This window comes from Sphaerodactylus townsendi, linkage group LG13 (assembly GCF_021028975.2).
Source record: "Sphaerodactylus townsendi isolate TG3544 linkage group LG13, MPM_Stown_v2.3, whole genome shotgun sequence".
In the NCBI taxonomy this organism is placed as follows: domain Eukaryota; kingdom Metazoa; phylum Chordata; class Lepidosauria; order Squamata; family Sphaerodactylidae; genus Sphaerodactylus; species Sphaerodactylus townsendi.
In genome coordinates this window covers 53,581,201-53,597,077 of record NC_059437.1, presented here as the reverse complement: position 1 = coordinate 53,597,077, position 15,877 = coordinate 53,581,201, and the positions used below count along the sequence as shown (strand labels likewise).

Genomic DNA, 15,877 nt, shown 5'->3' with positions numbered 1-15,877 from the left:
TAACATACAAGTGATAACCGTATACAAAGCACATCCAGGTAGCAGAACAAGGCGGCAGTAACAGCACGGAGAAGGGAGTTGTACGGTTAGGTATGGCTGTCGCACAGAGGACCAAGGAGACGGACGGCATCATGCACACGCAAACACAGGAACAGAAGGATGAAATGCCGGACTCGGCTGGACTCCACGGCTTCTCCTCTCCCCTGCCTCCCCCCCACCCCACGAAGCGTTTTGAATATTTCTATCCATTTCCCTCACCCTGCTCCACCAATATCCTTAGTCTATTTTTCAGTCCAACGGAACAAACATTACTGAATACAAAATGAGAAATCGGGAATAAAGACTCCTGAGGGCTCAAAGACACGGGGAGGGTGATGATGGAGACTGTAAGGCTTTCGGAACTAACAGGAACTTGCAACAATGGTGAAGATACCCGGACGAGTGGGATGACTCTGGTTTAATTCAGGGTGGCCTTTCCAGATGAGCAGTGGATTTTTCCGCATCTCCCTTTGGCTGCCGACTTCCTTTGAATCAGCGCTAGGACACTGTAAGCATTCTTCAGGTTAATGTATTGTCGAAGGCTTTGACGGCCGGAATCACTGGGGTGCTGTGTGGTTTCCGGGCTGTATGGCCGTGTTCTAGCAGCATCCTCTCCTGACGTTTCGCCTGCATCTGTGGCTGGCATCTTCAGAGGATCCTCTGAAGATGCCAGCCACAGATGCAGGCGAAACGTCAGGAGAGAATGCTGCTAGAACACGGTCATACAGCCCGGAAACCACACAGCACCCAAATTCTTCAGGTTGGGGGTGGGAGGAGTATTTATCAAAAGGTGCTAATAACCCGATTCAGCCTAAGAAAACAGGAAACTCTCTAGACTGGGCAAGAATGTGAAGACAAGGGTGGGATGCTTGTTCAGTAAAACACCTTCTCATATGAACTCTTGTTCAGCACTCAGAATGCCACATAGAGACTAAGCCCAGGTCTTTTTTAGACTGCACATTCTGCGAAATCTGCAAGACAGAGGCAAGTTTGGGGTAATGGGAGAGAGACAGAGGGTGATAGAAATGCCTCGCTCACATCTGCCCTGCTTTTTTTGGCAGCTTTAAGCTTTTGATCTTGGCAACAATTATGGCCACTTGGGCAGCGGAACTGTGTGAGTATGCACAGACCCAACCCAGGATTCTATTTCACGTGCCGAATTAAGTTGTTTGGCTGAGAGGAAATGGTTCAACAAGACCACACCACCATGCTCCTCTGCAGAACATCCACCTGGTTGCAAAAAAGCGAGACCTTGAAAACACCACCCTACGTGTGTACACTTTGCAATGGAAACAAAATCCAATTCTGTGCCAAGATGACTCCAAACTTTGCAATACAGAATACATTATGCACAACACAACTCTGTTGCAGTTGCCCCATATAACTTGTTGCCCATGGGGATGGGAAAATGGTGGACAAAGGACCCAAGGTCCAATGGTCCTAACTCAGATGTCCCTAAAGTTGTCAGGTCTCTCCCCCCTCCCCCCGCTACTTAAAGCCCAATCATTGCAGACATTTAGAGATTTGCTCCAGAGGTGTGCAGGCAAGATTCTCACACAGCTAAAATTCTGCGTCTAGTCACAAATAACAGCATCACTGCAGAATATATACAACCTTGCCACCATCTCTGGATTGGGGGTGTTCCTAAAACAAACTTTTCTAAATATTTGCAGGGGGCGCGAGTATGTCCTTGGGAGAGTTGCCCCCCCCCCTTTTTTAATTTGGGGAAAAAAGAAACCAATGCAGGGGAAGCCTTTAATAAATGCTGGCTTCACGTGTCCCTAGCCAGCATGAACATGAAGACTGTGCCAAATCTCGACTTGTTTTGAAGAACTCCAGAGACATGCCCAGGTTCTTCAATTTAAGCATAGTGCCGGATCTGCTCTTATTGACCCACAACCTATTCACACAACTGCTGGACTCTTGCAAGTCAAAAACAGGCTACACAATTAGTACATCAGGGTTCTCACCATGGGCATGAATGATACCACAAGCAACCAGTTGTGCCTTTCCCAGTGATACTGAGCCATGAGCTCAGGGTAAGCACCTTTGGAATACATCTGGATCAGATCGAATAGGGAAAAAGCGATCTAGGACATCATTCTTAAAGAGACCAGGCAAACTAATGAGGGGCTTTGGGTACAATTCTAAACAGAATTACCCAAGACTAAGCCCAGACATTTGGTTTCTGGGGGCTTAGCCCGGAGACTGACGGCACCATTAATCTCACAAGTGTGCCTATTTTATCATGCAAATGGCTTAAAAAGTCCAAATTCCACAGGCCAAGCCTGGGCATTTGGCCAAAGAGGGTTTGGTTTGCTAGGTCAAAATAAAACTCCATTCTCTAAACCTGTTCTGGAAAACAGAACCCACCAGCAAGCCTGTGTTCAAACAGATCTATTGCTATTGTTTGTTGAATGCTATGATCTTTCAGAATACAGGACAACACAACGCTGAGGAGGATGCGAACAAGGGCCACCGACCAACTAGGAAACCAAGTCGGGCTTTGGAAATAAAAAAAAAAGGAAACCAACCCTACCCATAGATCTTCTTTTGATGCATGCTTACACTGCCCAATATTATTGCAATGGCAAAGAAAGGTGCTGAACAGAGGGATGGAATACAGACCATCATGTAGAAATCAAAGAGGGAGAATTGCTTGGAAGGTGTGATTGTCAGTCTTAATAGATTATTTGTTTCCAATATGGATGGATGAGGGGCGGTTAGAAGACTGCAATTCAGCATCCTTTTGACAGTTACATTTCACTTGGTCCATAAAATCATTGTTTTGTACATAATGCCTGAAATCAAGAGGGAAAAATGCTAGATTTCAAAATATTAATCATAAACCCTGACTATTCCTTTCCCTCCAGACGTATTTTCTTTACATAAAATAAATAACTTCCACATCATGTACACCCCCTTCCTTCCCTCCCACCCCAAAAAACATTTACACTGTCCTTTGCTGAACACTACCTAGAAACGCACACACGCACAATAAAAAGACGTTGAACTTCTCTGAAGTTTGAAAATGTTCCGTTTCACGCCTTGGCTTTGTGGACTGTTTGGAGGGAGAGGTTGAACTAGTGAAGAAGAAATCCAGACTTTGTGACCACCTTATCCTTTTGATGATTATGGTCTAGATAACTTTTCAGATTGGATTGTGACTTGCGTGACGACTTGCTGGCGCAATCATGGCCCGTTGTGAGTATGATGTAATTTGTGTAGATCCCCCCCCCCCCAAAGTTTCGGATGTACATTCACAAAGAACTCAGCTGAGTGAGAAGAAAGGAAAGCCAATAGTCCCCTCCCCCCCCCAGTAGTAAAAACCTGCCAGAATCTTCTTGTTGACTTAATCAGATACATGTGGCTTTGAATCTTGCAGTATGGCTACTTGAACCATTCAGATGTGTTGGGTGTTGTGAACCTCATTTCAAAAAGAGCCATGGTTGTCGCAGAAAGGTGAGTTTACCTCTTTCAGGGAATCACACCCACCTCGATGGCACCCACCACTCAAATTTGATGTCAGAACCCCAGTAGCAAACCAGGCGTGTGTTTTTGTGTTGTGTTTCGGTCCGGATGAGTTGTCAAAAGCCCAACAGTGGCTTGCAAGAGGCTCCTTCACAGTGCTGCAAGTCTTAGTATTGAAGAAGAAAAAAAACCCTACGAAACAAAGCTGTTGGTTTAGAAAAAATTCTGTTTTACGTAGAAGAGCTTTGTAGAGTAGAAAGTGGTACAAATGGTCAGAGGGGGAGAGGGAAAGGGATACGGAACCAGGAGGATGCCTGGGCAGATATATAAAAAAACGCCAGAAGCTATAGGCAAGACAGGGCAACCCTGACATTTGGCGAACGGGCCTCCTTTTCTGCCGGGATGACGGTGTGCAGGAAAGGAATGTCCCCTGGCAACAGCTGGAAACTCAGGCTCCTGGCACGGGACAGAGGCCGCGGAAGCTTTCAGGTAGACCCTTCGTTGTAGGCACTTTCCCTTTGGTGTCCTTTGCTCTGTGCAGTTCCTCCCTTTCCGAAGCAGCTGAGAGAGGGCGCGGTAAAGTGAGCATCCTTTAAAACCAGGGGAACCTCTCACACAGTCAAGCAAAGCCTCTTCTCTTGGGTGTTGCTAACACATCAAAAAAAAAACCCATTCAGAGAAAAGCCAGAGGAATTTAAGATACAAATCCCTCATTTTAAATTTGCTTCTCCTAAGTTGGGCTGCGTGACAGCCAAGCACTTTCTCTTAATCGCTATACTTTTGGTGGGGAGGGGAAGGGGGGGTCCCTCAACCCCCCCCCCAGCAGTACCTGTGTGTGTGTGTGTGTGTGTGTGTGTGTGTGTATGTGTGCATGTATCCTGGTTTAGCACATTTAACTGCCATGCGCTTCAAATAGGGAGAGTGCAACTTTATCAAATGGTAACAGGCCTCCTCTGTAAAACATTTTCAGTGCAAACCAAATAAAAACGATGAGGTTTTACAGTTGCATAACTACAGTTAAAACAAAAAAAATGTTTTATCTTCTTGGTCAAAAGACGTTGCCAAAGGTGGGAAGAAGAAATTGGGTTTCCCATCTATGGCTGGCAGAAAAGAAACGGGGAGTATTTGGACTTCACATTTTTTTAGGCTGTGAAAATGTTACACGCGACACGTTGTCTGAAACTTGGCTGAGGCAGGTTTCTAAAAGGCTTCTGGTATGTTAATTATTTCTGGGGAATCATTCTCCAAGATTACTCCCCCCAGAATACTTAGGGACGGAGGTTCAGGATGGCTGAAATTGTTTATGTCCATTTTCTGAACTAGTGGCGTTTAATCCCACCATCTTTTAAAATCCTATGAGAATTCTTCTTCCCTGTGATTTTTCTAAAAAGAGAAATCACGGCCACCCGACTCAGCTGCTCATCCGATTCCGCGGTGATTGCATCTATGGCCTTGATTGCATTGCTTTGCCTATATCGAACGCTTCTGCTTCTCCGAGTCTCTCGGGATTGTGGAAACAGAGCCGTTTCGTTCCCTTGTGCAGTACCAGTGCCCGACGGCGGCGGCATCCATGTGGACAGCAGAGGAAACTCTCAGGAATCCTCCCCACACCCGCCTTCAGTTCTCCCTCCTGCCAGGCACCAGCATGCCTCCCCCTTCTATGGCAACTTTCTAAATGGCTACGGAAGCTGAGGAGGCACATATTTACAACTGCTAGACCTGGATAAGAAAAGGGAGGCAAGAAAGAGTGTGGGCTGCAGCCAGAGACTGCGGAGATTCTCATTTCCCCCCCGCCCCCTCCCGACACCCTTTGCAGCAAAAGGCCTTCCGCTTCTTTTAGGAGAGTGTTTTGCCAACCCAGCGTCCTCGCTGGAAGGTCTGCCCATTTTGCGTGGGGAAAAGAAACACGCTCCGTCCCCTTTTCTCAAAACTATTGCCACCTCGCTGGTAATGAGTAGCACCGTTTTTGCCTTTTGCACCACACCGCAGGCCTCGGTTCTTTCGCCACTCTCTGCTTCTGCTACAGGCAACTGTGCCCATCTGTCACTGGAGTTTTGCACCCTCTACTTCTGCCCGAGGGCCCCGGGTTCAAGTCTGGTGGCCGCGCTCCGGCCCCAGCACCCCGTGGCTAGGCTCATGCTCCTCTGGCTGCGCTCCTTGTCTCTCTCCCGGTCACTGTCTGACTGACTGTGTGTCCGCTCCGGCCTGTGGCTGGCACTTCCACCGGCCACTGTGGGCTGGGACGAGATGGTGCACAGCAAATGGTTCCGCTTGCGCAAGAATTCGGTCTGGCCCGGGAGGCCGAAGCTGCCTTTCCGAAGGGCCATCCGGGTGGTGTTCTTGGCAGGCCGGGAGCGATGGGTGTATTCCAGCTGCGCTAGGTGGGTGGCGTATCCCTCGGTAATGAACTGAAAAATTTAAAAAAATTACTTCTTTTAAAAAACAGAAACTTGCATTGAAAAAAACACACATATATGCATTCCATAACTCCGCTCTGCCTGATTCCGCATGGGCCAAAAACAGTGGTGTGAAAATGGTGTGAAAACAGTATAAACCCTTTTACACCATTTTAAACCCTTTTACACCGTTTTCACACCGTTTTCACACTGCTGTTTTTGGCCCATGCGGAATCAGCCTCTGTTTCTGTGGCTGATTGTTATTTCACAGTTACAATTTTAGACGTTACTGAAAGCGAATAGAAACAAGAATTGTTTGGATTTATATCCCACCTTTCTCTCCTGTAAGGAGACTCAAGGTGGCTTACAAGCTTACGCCCCAGGAGCTTAAAGATCTCAGAGAACACTAAAAGCGGGCAGGCTGAATGGCTGTGACACGGCTGCTGCTTCCCAGGATGCTGCAAATCTCCTCGGCTTCTTGCTTACCCTTCCGACCAATGGGAGATGCTTGCTGGCCAGCCTCTCCAGAGCATCAGGCCTTCTGTCCTCTCTTTATGTTTGGCTGCAGCTCAGCAACAAAAGCGCAGACACGAGCAAGGCACAGAACAGGGAGGCACCTGTTCTAGCAAGAGAGCAGCAGTGGCGTAGGAGGTTAAGAGCTCGTGTATCTAATCTGGAGGAACCGGGTTTGATTCCCCGCTCTGCCGCTTGAGCTGTGGAGGCTTATCTGGGGAATTCAGATTAGCCTGTACACTCCTACACATGCCAGCTGGGTGACCTTGGGCTAGTCACAGCTTCTCGGAGCTCTCTCAGCCCCACCCACCTCACAGGGTGTTTGTTGTGAGGGGGGAAGGGCAAGGAGATTGTAAGCCCCTTTGAGTCTCCTGCAGGAGAGGAAGGGGGGATATAAATCCAAACTACTACTACTACTGCTGCTGCTGCTCCTCTTCTTCTTCTTCTACTAGTTGGGGGCAATAGTTGCAGCCCCCCACCCCACTCCTGAGCTCCTGTAGACACCCCTCTTTAGTTCCATGGAAACAACAGCCGCGCAGGCTCATCAAACCCACAGCCAAGAGCTTTTTCAGGCATTCGTTTTCCCACGGCAATTCAGAGGCACACTCCCTTACCTGACACTGACTCTGCAACTTCTTGGTTGGCCGTCCAACAATATAGATCTGCGAAGGTGGCAGGTTGATGGAGGAATAGACTGAGATGTCCTTGGTGGACCCGTAGGCTGCGTGGATCTTCATGTGGACCTACAAAGCCAAGCAGAACAAACGATGGACCCTCTGGAACGGCAACAGGCTCTCGGCTTTCACTCAAGGATCGTGCAACACGTTGCACTTGGCAGCCCAATCTGCACAGAGGCTGGACTGTCAAAACATCTCAGACAGATTTTTAGCCTAAGCTTCGTTGCCTGATAGATTAGCAGAGTCACTGGCACAGATGGATAAGGGTGGGGGGGATGGCGCCAGGGGCAACACCTATTCCAGGTGCTCCCTCCCCTCCACGCCCCCCCCCCTTACGAGCAGCAGTGGCGTAGGAGGTTAAGAGCTCGTGTATCTAATCTGGAGGAACCAGGTTTGATTCCCAGCTCTGCCGCCTGAGCTGTGGAGGCTTATCTGGGGAATTCAGATTAGCCTGTACACTCCCACACACGCCAGCTGGGTGACCTTGGGCTAGTCACAGTTCCTCGGAGCTCTCTCAGCCCCACCCACCTCACAGGGTGTTTGTTGTGAGGGGGGAAGGGCAAGGAGATTGTCAGCCCCTTTGAGTCTCCTGCAGGAGAGAAAGGGGGGATATAAATCCAAACTCTTCTTCTTCTTCTTACCTTAGCTGGTGGGAGCCTGCCATGGGCTCCCCCGAAGCCCCGAAGCCTCCGCCGGCTGAAGGAGCAGCCTGGCGGGGCAGGGGCGAGGTGAGGGCAATTCTCTGCCTCCCACGTGACCCACTGGCATGTGCCTAGGGACATGTGACTCCACATGTCCCTGTGAGCGCGCACTGGCGACCACTTTGTTTTCTTGGCTGGATAATATTTAGTAATTCAGGACATTTATATCTCGCATGAAGGTATGTTTTACTAGCCCTGTGAAGATGGCCCGTCTGCACCTTAACTTGCAGTGGGAGTCAACGTGCTGAGGAGTCATCTGCACAGGGCTCCTGAGTCAGTTCACTCACATGTCCAGGTCAAGACTGTCTACTTGGACTGTGGAATTCCAAGTCTTAGGCAGAACTTTTTCACCTGCTACCTAATTCCTTTTAACTGGAGATTCTGGGGTTTGAACCGGGCACTTTCGGCATGCCAAGGAGATGCTCTACCACGGAGCCATGACCCCTCCTTTGATACCTCTTCAGATACCTGCTCAAGGTGGCTAAGAAAGAAAAAAAAGCCAAATAATGTGAGCTTAAAACAAGAAAACAATCCAGTGAAATGACTGAGCTAGAACGGCACAGCGGTTCAAGTGATATAGGGGACCAAGACTCAGCTTCTCCCCCGCTTACATCTGTGATGAGGGACTTCAGGAAGTTGGCCTTGTGCCGCAGTGGGTCGTGTACCAGCCCGTCACAGAAGGAGACAATCCCGTGGGGAAAGTTGTGCTGTGCTAACCAAGCCACCACCCTTTGCTTCTGCATGTCAGGGCGGCCTGTGATGTAGATAATGAGGTAGCCGAGATCTTGCCAGTGCCTGAAAAAGGAAAAAGAAGAAGGAGAATTAACAGGTGAGGGACAGAAAACAGCGGAGTTGTACCCTTTCATTTGGGGATGCAGGCCTTGGATGAACTTCTGCCCGTTTTATATGTTGAGTACAGAAATCAGGCAGATTTGTCTTGCAAGCTTCCTGCAATGTGTAAGTTTGCATACTCTAATTTTTCAGGTTGCAGTGATAGTTGTCTAGACCAGTGATGGTGAACCTTTTCAAGACCGACTGCCCAAACTGCAACCCAAAACCCACTTATTTATTGCAAAGTGCCAACACAGCAATTTAACCTGAATACTGAGGTTTTAGTTTAGAAAAAACGGTTGGGTCCGAGGAGCGCGTTACTCAGGAGTAAGCTTGGTGAAGCAACCATGCAACGCTTCAAATGGGTGAATCACGACCCTAGGAGGGTTTACTCAGAAGCAAGCCCCATTGCCAGCAACCGAGCTTACTCCCAGGTAAAGGATTGTGCCCAGGCCAGCCTAGATGTGTGTGTGTGTGGGGGGGTGATTTTCTGCCTCGCCCACATGATGAACTCTGGGCACGCATGCCCACAGATAGGGCTCTGAGTGCCACTGCTGGCACCAGTGCCATAGGTTCGCCACCACTGGTCTAGACTTTGTGGTATGCACAAGGAAGCATACAGGGGAAAAGTGTACAGAGAGGCACAGAAAAGTGGATTGAGAATAAACACATGTAACAGTTATGAGACACTGATGGGGAGGCATAAAGCAGGGGGACAGCTGTGGACTACAGAAGTTTTTGACTTTGAACCTCCCCGCCCCCCTCCCTACCCTTGCTAGGTCACACCATCCTTTTCCCAACACACTGTTCTATTTTTTATGTTTTAAGCAATAAATTCATTATCGGGCCATGCCAGCAGGGGTTGATGGGAATTGTAGTCCATGAACAACTGAAGTGTCAGAGTTGGACACCCCTGCTCTAGGGTACGGTTGCCAACTTCCAGGAGGGAATGGAACTAAAACAAATTTGACAATAACAACTGCCTGTCAAGAGACTGGATACCTTCAAAGTGTAAATCAAAATAATTTACTACTCCTGGAGGGACCCGAAGATCAATCAGAATTACAATCCATCTCCAGTCTTCAGAGACCAGTTTCCCTGATGAATTAGCTGCTTTGGAAAATGGAGCCCATGGAATTACACCCACTGAGATCCCACTCCTTGCCAGGGTCTGGCTCAGTGGTGAGATCCAAAAATTTTAGTAACAGGTTCCCATGGTGGTGGGATTCAAACTGTGGCGTAGCGCCAATGGGGCTGGGCGGGGCATGACGGGGGCGTGGCCGGGCATTCCAGGGGCGTGGCATTCCTGGGCAGGGCTGTGGCAAGGATGCAGCCGCTGTGCCGGTCCTTGGGCTGGAAACAAATGCACGCAGGCTGCCATGCACGCCGGTGCACCTCCTGCTAGACTACTTCAAGTTCTGCGCGCTACTGCTGAGAGGAGGGGCGTAACTAAGGCAAACATCACGTGGCAAAATCACCAATTAGTAACCCCCTCTTGGCACACACGAATAATTAGTAACCTACTCTTGGGAATCTGTGAGAACCTGCTGGATCCCACCTCTGGCTCCAAAAATCTGTAAGAATTTCCCCATCTAGAGTTGGCATCCTTACTCCATGAATTCAGCACTCCCTCTGCACAACTGCAGATTCCAGAATTTCCAAAGTCCTCATACCTTACTACATCCACTGCTCCAGCCCGGACTTTGGGGTCACTACCCATGATGGAAACACTGGCTGCGAAGGAACCATCAATGCTGAAGACCACAAATTCGGTCCCCTTGGGCAGAATGGTGATGTAGCTGTCAGCAAACGTGTGGTCGCCCCTAAAGTGAACAGAAGAAGAAATGTTTTGCTGGAGGCGGGTGGGGGAGAAAACGGCAACTTTAATAAGTGAGACTGAAAAGAGTTTGGATGGGCTGCCACTTGGAGAGATGACATTTGCAAACCAAGCTGCTGCTACCCATCTTTGGCTGCTCTTAGCACTGCACTCATCCTTTGTTTTGGTTTAAAGCTTCTCTATCTGATCAGTGGTCTTCCGCCACAGCCGTCTCGGCTCGCTTACTCTGCAGGTCTGCAACAGAACTCACCTGACCACCATTTTGACAGGATATACACCAATACCCAGCCGCTTATTCTCAGGGATCGCATAGGAAATCCTTCCACTGCTGTTGCTGATTTCTGTGTCAAAGTAAACCCACTCTCCTGATGGGGGCTGTGTCATGATGTGAATGTCCACCTGGGTCACAAACAAGGAACGAAGCAGGACAGCACGAGGTCACCAAAATGCACAGCAATTAACAACTCAGCAAAATATGCTTCTCTTATAGCTCTTCCCTCTCTCTTTCTGCTACCTCCCCCACAACACTTTCTTTGGCCTCTTTGGGAAAGCCACAAATGAATGTTGAGGTCACTCTTCACCATTTCCAGTTAAAAAGAGCTCTAATAACCGGCCTCTAACTACCTGTCTCTGGGCTGATCAGGTTTCAGGTAGTTGGTGAAGTATACTAACACCAATCAGTTGCCTAGTTTTAAACAGTTATTTAGCACAGATCACATGAGGTGTATCCAGAGGTGGGATCCAGCAGGTTCTCACCAGTTCCCGAGAGCAGGTTACTAATTATTTGTGTGTGCCGAGAGGGGGTTACTAATTGGGTCCGCTTTTCCATCTCCACGCCCTCGTCTCCCCAAGAGGCATCCTGCCTTTGAACATGAAGGTCCCATATAGCAATTGCGACTAATAATGTAACTCCCTGAACTGGGTGAATCCCTTTCAGGTACTGCAATTCATTGATTCTCAGCCTTTCGTACCTTTTATCTCACCAGTCTCTATCAAAGAACCTGTGTGTTTCACCATTGTTGTGTTCAGATTTGTGAGTTGGGGCATGTGATGATGATTTAGAAATGACCTGGTGCAAAAAAAATTTGGGGGGTCGTGGTGGGGTGGCTGCCCATGGGGGGGGGCATCCAACTCAGGTTTTGCCCAGGGCTCAGGTTTGCCTAGGTACGCCTCTGCCCCCTTTGCTGAGGGGGGGCTGGTGAGGGAACCTGTTACTAAAATTTTTGGATCCCACCACTGGGTGTACCCCTACCTCAATTTTATTTGATCCATACTTTAAGTAGGTGAATGTTAGACTGTCAACATTTACAAGTTGTAAATGTTGGTTATTTTATGTATGATCTTATTTTTACTACATTGTCTTCTAATTCTTTTTAGCAAACGTATATGCCATACATTTTAATTGCAGTGTTTTCCAGTTTTGTAACCCTAATTTTAACAAGAACGGTGGACATTAATAAATATGCAACACCCATTATCCTAAAAACTGGCAGTTATGAATATACAGTGGCAGATTTAGATTAGCTTGTGTTTTACAGAATCAGATTAGATCTCTACATACCTTCTCCCCAGTGAGCGTGACCATATCTAGTGGCCCATACATAAACCTCCCATTTAACACCTGGAGACCATCCTCGTTGGCAATGGCATCGTTTATTCTGTGGTTAGCTGTGACATTCTGCAAAAAGGGAAGAAAAACAAGATGATGGCCCCAGGTGCAACAACATGCAGGAAGATTAAATGGGGGAGGGGGCTGAAAAATACTCTTTTAAATTTAAAACATTTATATCCTGCCTTTCCACAAGGCCCAAGGCAACTTACAAAACAGAAACATACACTATTAAAAACTAATTAAACTAACGAATTAGAAAACACCATGTTAAAACAGCAACGATGTCACTTCCAGCTGCCAGAGATATTTGTTAGCTATTTCAACTAAAAGCATGTCAAAACAATTCTGCCTGGCACCTTTTTTTATTTTTTTATTTATCTATCTATCTATCTATCTATCTATCTATCTATCTATCTATCTATCTATCTATCTATCTATCTATCTATCTATCTATCTATCTATCTATCTATCTATCTATCTATCTATCTATCTATCTATCTATCTATCTATCTATCTATCTATCTATCTATCTATCTATCTATCTATCTATCTATCTATCTATCTATCTATCTATCAAACTTATATACCACCCAACCCCCGAAGGGCTCTGGGCGGTGAACAGCATGAAAATTCAAATACAGATAAACATAAAAATCAAATACAAATTAATCTCTTAATAATTAAAATGCAGCAATTAATACATGAACAATGCCCACAAAGTCCCTCTTAAACCCTCCCGAGAGGAGAGAAGAAAGGATGGGTCCTACAGATGATAATGGACCCTAATTCCATAAGAATGGAAGGGGGGGGGACTTTCAGCGGCTGGACACTCCAAAAGCCCGGCGGAACAACTCCATCTTGCAAGCCCTGCGGAAATCCCCAAGATCCCGCAGGGCCCGGACAGCTGGAGGAAGAGTGTTCCACCAGGCAGGGGCCAGGGCTGTAAAGGTCCTGGCCCGAGTGGAGGCCAGCCACATCATGGAGGGGCCAGGGACTACCAGCAGATTGGGACATATGGGGTAATGCGATCCCGAAGGTATGAGGATTTTATGGAATGAAGAAGAGAGTGAAGGTGCTTTCTGTTCCATATCTGTTTCAAAGTGTAGGTGCAGCCCCTGAAAATGAGTATGAGGTTGTAGCTGCTCTCAAATAGAAGGAAACGCGAGAAGTCAGGCCCCTGCTGGCATTAACTGGCGCACAAGGTCATAAAGGAAAAAAAAAAGCAGCCCCATTAGATGCACAGGTTCCAGGCCACACTTTGAAGGTAACAACCAACCCTTTAAATTGTGCCCAGAAGCAAATGGGTAACCAATGGAGCTGCTGAAGTACAGGAGCTTTTTTGATCATAAACCAGTCAGTAATCTAGACACAGCATTCTATACTAGCTAAAATTTCAGAACACTTTTTAGGGGCAGCCCCACACATTATGCATTACGATAATCTAGCCTCACGGTTACAGAGGCATGGATCAGTGACAAGGTCAGCATTCACTTGGGACAGGAATCCTAAAACTTGTTAAGGCTCAAGACTGCCACATAGAGCCATGTCTCCTGCCCAGGATGTGGAAACCTTTCTCTTCTCATTCCCCCTCCCTACTGTTTTTCCTCTTTGCTTCTCAGGTCCTATCAGCTCATTAGACACCTGCTGTTGTAGCTCTGTCAGTAACATAGAGTGTAGGTCATAGGTGTCAAACTCACGGCCCTCCAGATGTTATGGACTACATTTCCCATCATCCCAGATGTTATGGACTACATTTCCCAGATGTTATGGACTACATTTCCCATAATCCCCTGCCAGCATCATGCTGGCAGGGGGTGATGGGAACTGTAGTCCATAACATCTGGAGGGCCGCAAGTTTGACACCTGTGGTGTAGGTTGTTTTGACCCCAGAGGGAGGCGGTTTCTTCCTCTCTGGACTGGGGGACTGGAGGGATACCATCCCCCCCTTGGGAACTGGTAGTCAGGGTGACGTGACATGGGGTATTATGGTGGCTGCAATGCTGGCTATGCTTAGTTCTGGCAACAGAAGTCTAAATGCTTATTCCTGATGCTGCTTCGTAATAAAGAAATCAACTGAACATAGAGTCTTGTTGTTGAACAGCCCAAGGGCACGACAGATTTCTCCTGTGATAAATAACAGTGGAAATGGAATAATTACCCTTAGCTTAACATGGGTCCTCTTACGAAGCCACTTCTCTCTGGGCTTAGAAGGGGTGAAGACAGAGACCTCCTTCCCGTCCAGCTCCAGGATGCTGGAGTTTTCGTGCCTCATCACCTGAAGCAAAAAGAGCAACCTGATCAGCAATTGCAACACCAAAGTCATTAGGAGAATTTCCATGGAGTTTGCAAAGTACTTGTTTGAATGCCAGATGAGTTTCACTGCTGCACTGTTTTCATGCGGTATTGGAAAGTGACAGTAAATCAACCTTCCCACCTAACCTTCAATCCATTCAGAAGTCTGCTACAAGAAGAAGAGTTTGGATTTATATCCCCCCTTTCTCTCCTGCAGGAGACTCAAAGGGGCTGACAATCTCCTTGCCCTTCCCCCCTCACAACAAACACCCTGTGAGGTGGGTGGGGCTGAGAGAGCTCCAGAGAGCTGTGACTAGCCCAAGGTCACCCAGCTGGCGTGTGTGGGAGTGTACAGGCTAATCTGAATTCCCCAGATAAGCCTCCACAGCTCAAGCGGCAGAGCTGGGAATCAATAAGAACATAAGAACAAGCCAGCTGGATCAGACCAGAGTCCATCTAGTCCAGCTCTCTGCTACTCGCAGTGGCCCACCAGGTGCCTTTGGGAGCTCACGTGCAGGATGTGAAAGCAATGGCCTTCTGCGGCTGTTGCTCCCGAGCACCTGGACTGTTAAGGCATTTGCAGTCTCAGATCAAAGAGGATCAAGATTGGTAGCCATAAATTGACTTCTCCTCCATAAATTTGTCCAAGCCCCTTTTAAAGCTATCCAGGTTAGTGGCCACCACCACCCAGAGGCGTAGCTACAATGGGGACATCCGGGGACAAGTGCCCCGGGCGCCACCTTGTGGTGGGCGCAAAAATTGCAGGTTCGTTAGTGGCTTTTTCTATTTTTCAGGTTTTTTCCATTTTTGACCTGCAGGGGGCGCAGTTTTTAGGCTAGCAGCACCAAAATTTCAGACTATTGTCAGGTGACTCTCCTGATGATACCAGCCAAGTTTGGTGCAGTTTGGTTCAGGGGGTCCAAAGCTATGGACCCCCAAAATGGGTGACCCCATACTCCATTGTTTCCAATGGGAGCTAATAGTAAATGGGGCTACCATTTTGAGGAGTCCCATAACTTTGGATCAGAATTAAACTTTCACTAAACCTAGGTTGTATCATCAGGATAGTCTCCTTCTGAGTCCACCCAGGTTTGGGTGAAGTTTGGTTCAGGGGGTCCAAAGTTATGGACCCCCCAAAGGAGATGCTCCATCCCCCATTGTTTCCAATAAGGAGTTAATGGTAGATGGGGCTGCCCTTTTTGAGGGTCCCTTAGCTTTGAACCCCCTGAACCAAACTTCACCAAACCTGAGATTGGTTAAATCAGAGAGAGTCTTCTGAAGATAGCCTAAAAGTTTAGTACTTTGTTGGCTTAAACATTTGCTCCCCTGACAGGCACCCTCAAATTTTCCCCAGGTTCTCTCTTTAGAAATCCACCTCCTTTGGAATGGATTTAAAGGGAGAATCTAGGCTCTAAATTTAAAAAAAAAAATTGAAAGAGTATTGTTGAAGGCTTTTCAAAACCAGATTCAACTGGTAGTTGTGAGTTTACAGGCTGTGTAGCCCGTAG

General features: G+C 47.6%; 1 protein-coding gene across 1 annotated transcript in view; it reads right to left on the bottom strand.

Moving 5' to 3' along the window:
• Positions 1-742: 742 nt before the first annotated feature.
• PITPNM2 (phosphatidylinositol transfer protein membrane associated 2) overlaps positions 743-15,877 on the bottom strand; it is a 242,925-nt gene continuing 227,790 nt past the window's right edge. The window contains 7 exon segments of the mRNA XM_048514019.1: positions 743-5,918; positions 7,034-7,162; positions 8,409-8,592; positions 10,302-10,451; positions 10,716-10,864; positions 12,027-12,143; positions 14,236-14,352. Of these exon segments, the coding sequence (XP_048369976.1) occupies positions 5,574-5,918; positions 7,034-7,162; positions 8,409-8,592; positions 10,302-10,451; positions 10,716-10,864; positions 12,027-12,143; positions 14,236-14,352 (1,191 nt within the window). The 3' untranslated portion in view covers positions 743-5,573.